Genomic DNA, 15,050 nt, shown 5'->3' with positions numbered 1-15,050 from the left:
GGAAAAATTGAGACTACTCAAGGGACCCCAACTTTAAACAAAACGCATCGTCCATCCAAAGTGCAGGAGCAGTAAGACCATTGGGAATAACAAGCTCCTTTAAAAATTAAACAGAACACCCTTCAACCAACCGACCAACGTGAAGAACCGCTTGTCCCGAGCGGGGTCGCGGCGGACCGGAGCCTATCCCGGAAACACCGGGCGCAAGACTGTAGGGGTCGGGGGGCACACGCTGGACGGGACCCTAATCCGTCACAGAGCTACAACCACTGTGCCCAGTCACACAGCCAGGAGAAGGTACTGGAGCAACTGTAAGGCAAGCACCTTGCTCAAGGACACTACAGCCGGAGATCGAACCAGCAACCTTCGGAGCCAAAGGCAGCTGCTCCAACCACGATGCCGCCAGCTGACGAAACCCTTCACGTTTGCGTAATTTTGACACAGCTGGACGTTTACACCGATCGCTTTCACAAAAATAATTTAAAAAATGATTTCTTGTCCACTGAGCTTTTTTTTAAGTCACTCAGAGCTAAAGCAGCAAACAGGGTCTGGATGTAAAGAAACCTTTCCCACCATTCTATGTGTCTTTTGAGTCAACAATTGAATAAGAATGACTTATTTCATTATATTTTGTGTTTAAGGTATGTCTTCTTTTACTGTGAATAGATAAAAAAAAAAAAAAAAAAAGAGGAAATTAAATGGGGGGCACGGCAGCTTTTACCCCACTGTTGTAAGAGTGTGCAACACTCACCAATGTACCACCTTTTGCAACTAGAGCACACTGGAACATTACACTGTCACTTTAAGCATCCTCAGTCTTAAGTTCCCTGGCTGTCTACTGTTATTTATTGTTATTATTGTCACCATTATTTATTGTTATCAGCATTACTCATTGTCATTGTTATTGTTTTGTGCAGTATTATCTATTGCTTTTGTTCATAGCCTGTGGAGAAGCATTCAAGAAAAATTTCATGATAGTTGCACATGGTACTTGCACCTATGACAATAAACTCGAAACTTGGTGGCGTAGCGGGTTTGGCCCTGTGCCCGCTCTCTAGTGGGTCTGGGGTTCGAGTCCTGTTTGGGGTGCCTTGCGACAAACGAGCATCCTATCCTGGGTGCGGTTGCGCCCCGTGTTGCTGGGTTAGGCTCTAGATCTCCGATAACAGACAGCTCGGCAAAGTGCAGATGGTCCACCCTTAAAACCAGCTGGAGAAACCTGCTTCAGTCTTCAATCGAAAGGCCTTTCGCTGCCCTTTCCTAACGAAAGTCAAAGCCCTGGAGCTCTCCAGCAGCGGCCGTACTTTCGGCCACTGCGGAGAACCGGCTGTTGCCTTGCGCTCCCACCTGAGTAGGAGAGCACTTAAATGATCTCGAACGTTTCAATGCTGAAAAAAGCAAAGGCTTTGTTAAAATCTAGTCAAGCAGAGGTGGAAAAAGCCATGGCCAGTATTGCCCATTGCTCTGTGGGAGAGCGCAAATTGGACACGAGGCACCCGCTGCTTTGCCTGGAAGACGGGTGTCTTGGATGGCTAACCTCCACATGGCTCTGTATGAATGGGTGCCACCAGGGAGAGGTTCTCACAGCGCCGTTCAAGCAATACTAGGTCTTTTCCATTGTAATATTTTTATATTTTGGTTTCTGTGCAATTCTGCTTTTACAATCCCAATTTTACAATTTCCTTCATTCAAAAACTACAGAAAACACAAACAGCTACTAAGACCTTCTTTGCCTCCAAAAAATGGTGGGCCCACATAGCACACAGTGTATCTTGACAATTGCTGTGGACAAGGGTGATGTACGCATAGACAAAAAGACCTCGAAAGTGAATTAATCCTCAAAAAGCACGAGAGACAATGAAGACCTCAGTGAGAACGGTAAGGCTAAATTTGGAAACTCGACCACATGGAATGACAAAGAAGACGGGTGTTTACGCTCCAGAAGCAAGGATTTGTTTAAAGACAGGGAAAACCGAAATTCCTTCATACCGACCAGATGACGTGAACTAACGAATGAGGAGCGTGACGGAGAGCAGCAGGTTTGATGTGGGCAGGCTGCAGTTACAGAATGACTGTCTACACACCCATCATGTGAACCCAACACAAACACGGAGAACATCGTCACCGTGGACCGAGACACTTTTGACGAGGAAAAATAAATAAATAAATAAAAAACGATACCTTTGACTTAGTGAGCCGAAATAACATTACTATACTGTTTTGGAGTGTTTCGCTGCCAACTAATGGCTGGAGGAAGAAGTGCAGGTAACTCTCAATCCTCCGCAGACGGAAATTTTAGCCGATGTGAAGAAAAGTCTGATAAAAATAAAGAAAAAAATACGAAAAATGCCTCTGCCTTTAAAATTTCGTAACTCGAACATTCACAACATGAGAAGTCAGCGCAGTCAGTTTTACTACGTCAGTCCTTGGGTAGCTAAACCGGATTTGTATGCAGTTGTCGCAGCCTTGACGCATTAATTCCTGTCTTAGAAAACTCCTCAAGGCGATTAGTATGAGCTTGGTGAATGAGAAAACATTGCTTTCATCATTTGCTCACAGGGCTTCTGTTTTCCTTAATCAAAAGAGCTTAAAGAACCGCAAACCATACCCTACAATAGCACCAGATATTCCAATTGGCCGTAGCAGTGAAGCGATGAAAAATAATATTACATACAATGGCACTAAATACTTTGCTTTGCGCTTTTAGGTGAGGGAAACACAAATAATAGCCTGACAGCTACATTTGGAACCGTAAAATTGCTTAGATCACAACACAAAAGCTTTTCAGAACACACCCACGAACCTTGGCCACGATACCCATGCCTTTAATTGTTTTTAAAATATACTGACTGGCAATGCTTTTCTAAGGTGATTTCTACGTTTATTTTTGGCGTTCAAAATACAGGCCGTCGGATTATCTACTCAGTAAAATAACAAATTACTTTAGCTATGAGCACGCCACACACTCTGAATCACCGCACGTAGGCAGAACGTGAAAGGTGCACACACGCAATTTGAGTTTCTCCTGACACACTCTCAGGTCAGACGCTGCATTTCTAGTTAAGAAACTGATTTCTGTAATAAACAGGCTTGGGTAAAATGTTTTCGAACTCCTTCAGAAGGCGTGCTCCAGAGAAGAGAAGGAATTTCACCTTGCTCCCACACATCCATTAAGGAGAAGCCAAAGTTGTGTCAGACTTAATAAATTGAAGGCAAATTCCTTGCTGATTACCAAAATCTGAAATAACAAGTGTCAGTCAGTCTTGCATGTTTTAAAACATGAAAACATTTGTTTAAATACTGGTGGTTACATTTTAAAAAGGTACACAACATCCCTTGTGTAAAAAAGTTAGTTACCAGATTTGGGGGGATTTTTTTTTTCCCTTTACCTCGGTTGACCCAAAGACTGGAAGTCATCTGGGTGTACTTTCTTCTACACAGCACCCCGTACCAGCAGAAAGACCTGCCACAACACTGGCAATAACACTACACAGTAATCATTCTCATTATTTATTCATACTGCAGATAATTTTCTCCAAAGTGATTTTCATTAAGCCACTTATGGTGTTTTACCTATTTATACCGGTGGGTCATGTTTACTGCATCAATTCAGAGTATGTAGTGCCTTAACTAAGTGCACTACAGCAGGAGGTGGGATTCAAACCTGAGTTCTTTGGATGCAAGGCAACGGCACTAAACGCTACACCCCCTGCTGCCTTCCACTTGAATGGTAATACCATAATTCACATGATGCCATGTCTCCTGAGGCTCCTTGACTGGCCGGGGGCACCGCAGGCAGAAAGAAGACCCCAGTAATGGGGTGAGAGCTGATCATTTCCCATGTCACATACGCCCGCCCACATCAAGGCTTATAGAGCAGCGGGAGCTTGTGGCTTTTCCTTCGTCGGACAGTTGTGCGCAGAAGGTGCACCTTGGGCAACGACCTGAAGGCTACAGGTTACAGAATGTTACCAGAATATCACATTATTCAGATCATGCTCATAAAGTCAATTTAGCCCGAATCAACTTATTCGGCTTTCAACTCATACATTTACACTGCTGCGTATCGCTCTAGAGTTCAAGATCTGAACTCGAGGAAAGACTTATACCGGCAGACCCATCGTTTGGCCACGAGAGTGGGTTTTTGTAACCCACTCACCCACTCGGTCGTACCTGCAGCTCCGCGTAGCGTTTCCTGTGGACTTCGGCGTCCGCCTGCTTCTCCTCGTGATGCTGCAACTCCCACGCCGAGTGCTTCTCCATCAACTGCTCCAGCTCCTGGCAACGGCAAGCAGAGCCCTGCATCGTCACTCTCAAATACCTAACAGCGTTGACATCAACCGCGAGCATCCCAGCACGCCTCGCACTCGGAGCGTTGCAAGGCACGGCCACAACTGTCAGATGAAGGAAAGGATAAGCAACAATAAACATTTCATTATATCATCACGTAACAATTTTAAAGTCCTCTGGCTTTATGTTTGATGAAATACGACAGTTTTTGGCTTTTACATTTCAAATTACACTGCATGCCGTGTAATTTTATATCGGTCTTCGACAAGTGCATGATTAGTACCTGTCATTTTTATGAGGGTATGGAATTCGGCTGCGCTTGTGATTCGAGCTTTGTTCGCTCCTGTTCTTTTTCCTCATTGATTTACCTTTGTTTTTTAAAGTAAGGTTTTATTAGTGCTGATTATGACGTATAGGAGCCGTCCGTTCTGAACATTCCACCGCTTTTGTGTTCAGACATTTTTTTAAAAAAAAAAAACTGAAATATAAAGTTTGAAAACTTGTCGGAAAAAAAAAATCATCACGCTGTACAAGTTTCTATCTGGCCTGATGAAAAAACCGCAAAGTGGAACTACAGTCTTGCTCAGTGAAAACACTACCGATTCCATCTGGCATTTTTTTTTTAAAATTCATAACATTTCATTCGATAACAAAGGGTCTGCATCAGCGCAATGCGGCGCTATGTTCTTGCTGCAGTGCTGTGAGCTGTAACGAAGCTGACCTTCTGGATGCAGGCTTTCTCCTCCTCGCTGGCCGTCAACTTGGCCATCAGGCTGGACAGCGACTGGGGCGGCTGGGCGCCGCCCTCTGGGCCCCCGGCCCCGAGTCCTGGCCTGCGGCCGAGGCGTCGCGCAGTGGTGGGTCTGTGCACGCAGGGAAGTAGGGTTACTCACTGGAAGTGGGAGAAGCTTACAAGAGAGCAGTTAAAATATGGACGGGGTTTGAAAGCCAAAAGCCAGGCAGCATGCCGTCCAGGGTCCAGCGTGTTTTTCTTTCTCTCGGTGCCCAGGGTGCAGGAAGGGTGGCCCACCTGCTCCGGGGGACTGCGAGGGGGTCCGGCGTCGGGGCAGTCAGCCTGCTTGGAAGGGCGCTGGTCCAGCAGGATGTCTGGGGGGGCACTCAGACCTGGAACTGAACCAGCAACACAGACATAGTGAACCTCACACAGAAGGACAAGTGCGGCCGCTAACCAGGAGGTCTGATAATCCCTGGTTTAAACACAAGTAAATAAGGAACGTGGGACCATCCTGCACACCCTTACTCTACTTCAGTATGGGATTCCATTTCTTGTAGCGCTTAAAGCTGGAGCTCTGGATACACACACAGTGTCCTCATGTTACAAACATCTGAGCTTCAGATTCTCAGATACAAACCTTTTACTCTTTAGGGATTTACTTTTCATTGCTTTTTTTTCCCCACTTGTCTGTTTTTCCACTTGTTAGTTGGCAGTAAATTGTACTCAAAAGAGTCAGAATATAAGACTTGATTCATTCAAGTTGCTGTCTCAGTGTTTAAAACTTGTATCTGGTGTTCCTGAGTGCCGGTGATCAATAAGATGTTCGTGCGAGAAATCAGAAACAGTGAGCATTAAGTAGGAATTTGCGGAGGCATATTTTTCAATAGTTTAAATATGTTTTAATAGTAATGTTGAAGCTAATAAAATGTTAACTTTTTGCAGTATTTTTTTAAATTTATTATAGATAGATTTTTACTGAACCAACCCAGTGAATAAATCAAGGCACATCTGTATTATTACTTTTCATTGACTACATAGATAATAAAGCAAAAAGAGCAACCAGATGCATCAATATGCGCAACATCTGTTTGCAAGTGAATGAAAGGTAAAAAAAAAAAATAAAAAAAAATAAAGTCCTGTGATGGACTGGCGTCACATACGCAGCATGTCCTGCTTCACACCCAGTGCGTCCAGGATGGGCTCTGGAACACAGAGAACCCGGCACAGGATGAGCGGTTGATTAAAAAAAAGAATAGAAAAAGCGTCTCGATCTAACTTTTAATTCATTATAGCTTCGTGTGAGGTTTTCACACAAACGGACCCTTGAATAACTTGAAGGACGTCTGAACGGTTAGGATTTCTGAGGCTGCGACAGGGCGGCTGGGTTCACAAACAATGAATAAACTTCCTGGTCTGAACAGTGTTTGTAAGTTGAGGACCCAAAGTACACTATACATAACATTACTTTGACTTTCTGTTAGAAAGTGCGATTCAAAAGCAGCAGGAAGCTTGGCGCTGAAAAACATGGGCCTACCACCTGAAGCTTTCCAGGTGGGGTCATCCAGGGGTATTTTCATAAAGAGCTTGTGAAGTCCTACCCTTGTGAAAAGTACTTAACTAGAATAACTAAAGCAGCTGTGTAAATCGGAGAAACTATACAGTGCTTTGGATAAAAGCGTGAACTGCGTAGCAAAATAACCATTACAATAATAACCACAACAACAATAATAATAATCCCCGCCGACAGCGGATTACGGCGATACTTAAGAGAAACCGCCCACGAGATATAAACAGTATTAGTGACCCAGAAGACAGCGGATCGTTCTTATTGTATGGATGGGACTGTCACTGGAGGGAGTGGCCTATTTTGATTGACAACACGGTGGGCGGAACCCGGGGGGCGGTCCCCCCCCCCCGACCTCTCCGACGGACCAGGGGCACCCCGAGCAACAGGAAGGCCGCAAAGCAGGCTAGGGAAAGTGTGCTTTTCTTTCCCCACTGAAACGCAGCCCATCTTTAATCCCCGGGACCGAGCCGGCTGGGAGGAAAACACATTTATTTTTGTTAGGAGTATTCCTTTTTAATTACAGCACCGCTTGGCGTGGTTTGGCAGAGCCGGTCGCTGAAAACAGCATTTTACGGGAAGTGGATTCTGGGCCCATAAATCCCGGGGTCCCTCCGAAGCCCCGGCGATGGCGAACTGCGAACGGGGTGGGTCGCAGCTGGCAGCAGGCGTAGCCGCGGAGACGTTCGGTGACAGAGGTCTTCATCCCCCGCCGAAAACACGCGCTCCTAATATCGATATAATGTCGGCACATAACGCAATAGAAAACCCCACCTACGACGTGTGTGTTCTGTCACTCAGGACACGCTCCCGTCACACTGCCGTGTGGAAAAATTTTCCCAGCAGAAAAGGCTGAACGCGCTGTGGGTGAGCACCGAGTGACAGCCTTAACAGTGACATCACTCTTCAGCTTTCGCCACAAAAGCACGAGCGTCTCGAAAGGCAGCTCGTCTTAGGCTGCCTACCCCATCGAGATATGAAAACGTATCACGGCGGACATAAGCAGCCTCCGAATCAGGCATAAATAAGTTTCTGAACATGGACGCCTATGCATCAATTTTCTCCGCAATCTGAGAGGTAGATGCTTTCAATCTGTACAAATGCAAATGTATTAACATCCTGCAGACTTAAAGCATGACGTTAAAAAGCTGGAAAAAAAAATGGCAAAATATCAGTTGTGCAGGATGACTTTGAATCATAAAAGAAACAAAGAAAAGACATACCCCCTACACACGTGGGTGTGGGACTTTTCATTCCTGGATCATCAGACACAATGTGAAGAGGCTGAGATAATTCATAACCACAGGAAAAAAAACATTCCACTGAACTGAATGATGATACGCAGCAGATTTATTTTGTTTTACTTTATATATTTATTTCTTTTTCAATAGCATACTTTCCCCTCAAAAGGAGAGTGCCTCCCACTGCAATGAGAGAACTCCGCAGTCAGCAATGTGGATTCGACCAAACCCTGTTAGAATGACACTGTCATCTAATAATACTGCAACAGTAGCAAAGTAAACTGCACCACAAGAAATACAACTGATGGTAATAACCTAAAAATGAAAAGCAGATTCTAAAACATCATGGAAATGGTCAAACTACAGCACAGCAGAGTACAGATTTTAGCCAAGAAGACACGCTATTTAGGCATCCCGCAGCGCTTGCTCTGACTTACGAACATGCGCTCTTGCTGTCCGTATAGCGATGGACAGCCAGTGTTTAACATTTATACGCAGTCCTTGGTGTTACAAATGATCAGCAAATTTTCAAAAACTGTCTTCGCTTAGGGAGGTGCGGCGGGATCGGCCGGGTCCTGCTCTCCGGCGGGGCTGGGGTTCGAGTCCCGCTTGGGGTGCCTTGTGATGGACTGGCGTCCCATCCTGGGCGCGTCCCATCCTGGGCGCGTCCCCTCTCCCTCCAGCCTTGGGCCCTGTGTTGCCGGGTTAAGCTCAGCCTCTGTATGTGTGTGTGCGTGTATTTACCTGGTCATTTTTACTGGCGTCCTTTAGGTTAAGAATATCGATGACCTTCGGAGTATAGCGGGTGTTTAAGTTGATAAGGGTCAAGTTACGAGATACAAGCATTTTTTTAAGTTAATTTTTAGTGTATTAATGTTTTAAAGCAAAATTTAATTTTTCAAGTTCTCATTTCACCTCTCGTCTACTTTCAGCATCAGCTAGAATGCTGTGCTTCGCGTGTCTCTTCCCTTACCTTTTTTTATTTTTTAAATAGTTTGCCGCAAAGCAAATTGTCACTCGTATCCGGCGTACCTGAGTGCCGGCGATCAATAACCCAGTGAGGAACGTCACACATTTATGAGATGAGTCAGTCATCGAGCGACAACGAACAGGTTTTTGCGGAGAGAATGTATTGTTATTTGCAGCAATTTTAAATTAGTTTTCATTTTAATCTCGTTCGAATTCGAGAAAAATGTTAGAAGCCTCACAGTGTATTACTTTATTTGCTGTACCTATGCAAGAGGTACACGGAACCTACTCAGTAAATAAATCTAGGTTGCTATTATGAGGCTTTTGTCGATTGCATGGATAATAAAGTAAAACAGCAGCGGCCAAATGTGGATGCACACTGCGCACGTTTATGGGATGAATCGGTTGACAGTCGGCACCGAACAGGAGTTTACAGAGATGACATATCTTTTCATTTCCAGTGATTCTAAAGAGGACTTAAGTTTCGTGTTTTTTCAGGTTAATTAAAGGCAGCAAAAGTCCTAGATAAACTGGCATCCAGCGTTTCCCGCCTCACGCCCTGTGTTTCCAAGGATGGCGTTTAATAAAGGTTTAGAGCAAATTTTTTTAAAATTTATTACACCTTTATCTGAAATCTTTGATCAACTTAATCTTTCAGGTTACGTCTGTAATATTAGCCTTTAATTAACTGCGACCCGGCAGTTAGGTTTCTGAAGAAACTAAGCTGCGAACAGGCCTTCCAGAGCCAGCTGTACTCGTGAACTGAGGACCAAGCGTGTTTCTTTTTTGAAATTCTTTAGCGATGACAAAAAAAAAACAACGAGAATGACGCGAGTAAATTTGTTCCGAAAGCTGACGGCCGAGCTCTTTCACAACCTGCGGAAGTGTTCAGGAAAGAGGATTTCTGGACCGAAGGAGGAGAAGACGTCCACGTGTCCCTACGGCAAGCGCTCTCCTCCGGATCGGGGCCGTGCTCCGCGGGGGTACGTGCTGCAGCAGAGGACCACCAGACACAGACACACACACACACACACACACACACACACACACACGGCGGCCGTGGCGTATCGAGGAAAACCCCACCCGCCATCGGGAATTCCCCACCACACCCAGCTGCACCGCAGGCCAGTCGGTAGAGGGTGGGGTCCGCGCTCGGGCCTCGACCCGCACGCACCGCTCGGCGAACGCCCCCGACCAGCGTGCGCGCACCAGGGGACCTCGGTTTAGCGCAGGGGGTCTTAACCTTGCCCGGGCCACGGACCCCTTTAAGCACCGGACGAAAGGACGGACCCCTCCTGGCAAAATGACATAAATTCCGCATTACCCTCACGCGGGGTTATGTCATAGTTCGTAATAGCACGCTAATAAATTTATCTATTTTTAACTCTGGATCAGCAAGCGTGGTGCTCAGAACTGCTGCCTTCCACTTTCCCGGTTTGAATGCCAACTCCTGCCGAAGTGCCCTCGAGGAAGGTACTTACCCTGCACCGAAGGAGTGAAAATGAGCTCGCTGTACGGTAAATCAGTGCGAGTAACTAAGTCGCTTTGGAGAAAAGTGTTATAAATATGGCAACAACTTACTTTCATGTAGTTACTGTGCGGTATTTTCAAAGCAAGCCCGTATCACATGGCCCTCGTGAAGCTCGTCCGGAGACTCCCAAGGGGCCCATGGACCCCAGGTTTAGTGCTGTCAAAACACCACTTTAAGACCCGATTCACTTTCCTACGCGGTTTCTTTACTTTTTAGCGAGGAGACAACTAAAACCCGGCCGGAAACCCATTAAAGTGGCGTTAGAGCAGCCGAGGGCACTGGACGGCACACGATAAACAACCGCGCGCTTTTCCTTCCTGCCCCAGCTTTACGAGGGGAATAAAAACTCAGGGTAAGAGGGGAAAAAACGCCAGTTGTTGCTAACACATTTGCATGATGGGTTTAGACTATTGGAAAACCACAATCTCAGAGAAAACGTCTAGAGGCACCCACATGTGTTTGGGTTATCGTCTGCGCGGACTGATCGCGAGCCAGCGCCCTGGAACCCGTCTAATTTGCTCGCTGTTAGAAAGTAAATGAGCAAATTTGTATATTTATCTCTGTGGAGGGGGGCAGTATCATTCCATAATTCATTATTTATTGTAATCTGTAGTTAGTGGGCTCGGGAATGTTTAGTTCTCTGCCAGATATTTTATTTCGCAAAGTTTGAGAACGTCTGATCTCGGCGGCATTGTCGTGTTTCAAGCCCTATATATATCCGGTGACACACGCTGCACCAGATGCTACCCTCTAACTATTACCCCAATAACAAACCGTGGGCCTGTGAAAGAGAGTCTGTGAAGGCTCCAGCAGAAACAATGTGGGGGCCCGGCTCCTGCGGGCTCCGAGTGTTTGCGAACCAGTCTGCGATGGTGTCCGTTACCCTTTTTCCCTATAAATAAAATGTTTTTAAGCACTTGACACAAAATCACGAGTTCCCATGTCACGAAGAAATAAAACACGAATATTATGTATCGCGCCCTCGTGCCGCGCGCGTTCAAGCCGTGAATTTTCAGATTTAAACTTTTCTGCATTTATTCGCTAATTGTATTTTCTTCAGTCGTCTAGTTTCAAAGAACTCGTTAGAGCGAATGCAACGTCATTTCCTCGGCCACATGTAGTAAAATAGGAATAAACTGGGAGTAAACAGAATTCAGTCCCCTTTCAGTGTTTACAGCCCCAGTCTGGTGTTTCTGAGTGTCCGTGATGAGTAGAAAGAAGAGTAACGTTGAACATGTTTATGGGATAAATATGGGACTTTCTAGAGATAATCTTTCAATTTTCAGCCTTTTAAAAATTTTTATTGTAATGTAGCAAAGTTTTTAAAAATTTAAAAATAAAAGTCTCTTTTTAATTATTAAAGGTATATCTGAGCGCCTACCTAGAGAATAAATCAAGGTTACGTCTGTATTATTGCACTACTGATTGTATAGATAATAAAGCGAGCTGAAAGTGGCCAGATGGTGACGAAGGCTGCACATGTTGCTTCAAATTTCCAAAAGATAATAAGGCCACAGACTAGTGGCCATATACAATGTTCACTAACTTACACCCTGTATTTTCAAGATAGCCTCTGGACCACAGCCACCCTGCATATTACAGTTGGTAAAAAAATGGAATACATAGGGTCTCACCGGGAAATTTTTAAAGAACTCTACCTTTGCCTGAGGTTCTTTACAGAACCCAACCCGTGAATAAACTGTCTGTATTATTAAGCTTCTGTTGATAAGGCAGTGATTGGATTTATGAACGGGCCGGGTTACAGACTTCCAGTCCCTGTTGTGATCATAACTTGATGACGTAGCGTAGAAATGATGATGATGATTTAACCGTTCAGTCGAGGCCGACTTTCGGTCACTTTATGGATCGTCATTGTCCATGCTTTACGATTTTTGACCATGTCTTAATTACTCGGAGGGTGCCTTCCAGGACCATGATTGAAGACGTTTGGTTGTGATCCATAAAGTATTTCGGCAAAGATAGTGGAGTAGTTTGCCATTGATTTCTCCACCACTCCCCATTTATCCAGGCTTGGGACCGGCGTGTCGCTGTCGCCAACTACACGGCTGGGTTTAATACGATATAATACAATACAGTACAATATAAATACAATACAAATAGAACATAGAGAAGTCAAAGGTCAGAGTTGAGGTAGACCCATACCTGAGGAGAAGGCTACCCACGGGATGGCCGGGAACACGGGGCCTGCGCAGCTGCCTCCCGCAGTCAAATGTCTCGGCTGCCTGCGAAAGGTCAAAGGTTGGAGGTCAACCAATAGTGCACGAGGCCTGCGAACTGTGAAAACTAACGACTGACACGCAACAAGAGGAAACGGAGTTCTGCACCAGCCTGAGTGACATTCTACCTTTTCAGTATTTTAGCCCCCGAAAAGCTTCCTGATCCTGTACATGAGCCCCATCTGAAGTTCCAGAGAAACTACAGAGCCTCCAAGCACATCTGATGGTAGTGATTTAAGCCAGAGTGCTTTGCTTCTTCCCAGATTATTATAACAATTGAGTTACAGTGCATTTCTGGTATGGAGGAAATTGTTTAGCAACAACGCAACAATGCCCCCCCTCCCCCCCACAAGAGCCCCGGGCCGTGTTATTTCAGAGCACTGTTCACATGGCACTGTTTAGCTACAGCTGGATTATTTACACCAACCCGTCTCCCAGCTAACGGTCACCCTGCCATCCAAGTACCGTAGACACTTTGTGGATAAAGGCGAATGTACATTGCTCAAGGATCGTGAAACTGAGCTTATAAGAATGATAAAACATCGGTGCACACGTGCCGAACCGTCGTATTCCCTCTGAAACTGCGGCTGGGAAACGAGACGAACAGCTAGATGCCGAGATTCAGCCTCATGCACACATCGCTTAGGGTATCGCACAGGTTTGCATACTAACTCACAAAACACCGTTTAGTTAATCTTTGAGAGGCTTGTTGAAATGTTGACAACAAATTTTTATGGAGTATAATTAGGAACATACAGGTGTCCAAATGGAAGGCGGTGCGGTGGCGCAATGGGTTGGACCGGGTCCTGCTTTCCATTGGGTCCGGGGTTCGAGTCCCGCTTGGGGTGCCTTGCGACAGACTGGCATCCTGTCCTGGGTGTGTCCCCTCCCCCTCCGGCCTTACGCCCTGTGTTACCGGGTAGGCTCCGGTTCCCCGCGACCCCATGTGGGACAAGCGGTTCAGACAATGTGTGTGTCCTAATGTTTTTGGATTCAAACCTCTAAGCACCTTTCACTTTGTACAAAGCGTTTTAAGTCAGGGGTAGATGGTAGAGTAGCAGTTAGAGCTGCTTCCTTCGGACCCAAGTGAGTACCCTTGAGCAAGGTACTTACCCGAAATAGCTCCAGTAGAATTACTCAGATGTATCAATGGGTAAATACACACACACACACACACACACACACACACACACACATTTTCAGAACCGCTTGTCCCTTACGGGGTCACGGGGAACCGGAGCCTACCCGGCAACACAGGGCGTAAGGCCGGAGGGGGAGGGGACACACCCAGGACGGGACGCCAGTCCACCGCAAGGCACCCCAAGTGGGACTTGAACCCCAGACCCACCAGAGCAGGACTGCGGTCCAACCCACTGCGCCACCGCACCCCCTGGGTAAATAACATTCTAAGTTAAATGAATAAAGAATAATGTGATTTTAAATTATGAGTACGTGGTCAGTAGGTATGATGGCAATAAACAAGCATTAAATGATCCTATTAGTAATATACTAAAATTTTAATATTTTTAAATATCCACACACACACACACATTTTCTGAACCACATGTCCCATAAGGGGTCGCGGGGAACCGGAGCCTACCCGGCAACACAGGGCGTAAGGCCAGAGGGGGAGGGGACACACCCAGGACGGGACGCCAGTCCGTTGCAAGGCAACCCAAGCGGGACTCGAACCCCAGACCTACTGGAGAGCAGGACCCGGTCCAACCCACTGGCCCACTGCGCCCCCCAAGCTAGCGATGTTCTGCTTTTAAATATCCATCCATCCACTATTACCAGCCATTTGTCCAGTGCAGGATCATAGTGGTCTAGAAACCATAGGGTGTGAGGCAGGGTACACCCCCGACAGCTGCAGTCCACCACACCGCACACACACACGCGCGCACACACACACACACACACACACACACTCATTCACTCCCACGTACACACAGAGTGGGCAATTTAGAGTCGCCAGTCCACCTGAAACACGCCTTTGGACCGTAGGAGGAAACCCACGTGAACACAGACAAAACATGGAAACAGCACAAGGGCTGTTAGGCACCGGCGCTACCAGTTGCGCAACCATGGAACCCACACACACACTGATTGAAACCGCTTGTCCCAAGCAGGGTCGCGGCGAGCCGGATCCTAACCCAGCAAGACAGGGCGCAAGGCTGGAGGGAACACACCCAGCGGACGCCGTCACAAGGCACGCGGAGCGGGACTTGAACCCCAGACCTACCGGAGAGCAGGACCCGGCCAAACCCGCTGCGCCACCGCACCCCACCACGGAACCCTTAATGCACAACATTTTCACTGGCTATTATTCCAATTGAGGTGTTGTTCAATTTTTCTATATATTTTAGTGACCTTCCCATGAGACCTTAAGTTTTACTATTCTGCCTTCAGTTATGACAAATCATACACAAATGACCGACCGTTCAGTATCTTCGAAAAACATGGTAAAACACAGCTTTCCTCA

The 15,050-nt window shown here is 46.2% G+C and overlaps 1 protein-coding gene and 1 long non-coding RNA gene across 2 annotated transcripts in view; both read right to left on the bottom strand.

Moving 5' to 3' along the window:
* LOC108942572 (coiled-coil domain-containing protein 91-like) overlaps nt 1-5,107 on the bottom strand; it is a gene marked incomplete at its 5' end in the record, with an annotated part of 63,073 nt that extends 57,966 nt beyond the window's left edge. Inside the window, 2 exons of the mRNA XM_018765993.2 lie at nt 4,174-4,278; nt 5,012-5,107. Of these exons, the coding sequence (XP_018621509.2) occupies nt 4,174-4,278; nt 5,012-5,107 (201 nt within the window). The remainder of the gene's footprint in view (nt 1-4,173; nt 4,279-5,011) is intronic.
* A 36-nt stretch (nt 5,108-5,143) lies between these two features.
* Nucleotides 5,144-12,531, bottom strand: LOC114910575 (uncharacterized). Its single transcript, XR_003797705.1, has 3 exons — nt 12,495-12,531; nt 5,321-5,421; nt 5,144-5,153 (listed from the first exon to the last, which is right to left on the bottom strand). It is a non-coding gene; the product is annotated as an uncharacterized LOC114910575 (long non-coding RNA).
* Between the last annotated feature and the right edge of the window lie 2,519 nt (nt 12,532-15,050).

This window comes from Scleropages formosus, chromosome 5, assembly GCF_900964775.1.
Source record: "Scleropages formosus chromosome 5, fSclFor1.1, whole genome shotgun sequence".
Taxonomy (NCBI): Eukaryota; Metazoa; Chordata; class Actinopteri; order Osteoglossiformes; family Osteoglossidae; genus Scleropages; species Scleropages formosus.
Note: the sequence above shows the minus strand (reverse complement) of the source record. Positions and strands in the feature narration are given on the sequence as shown.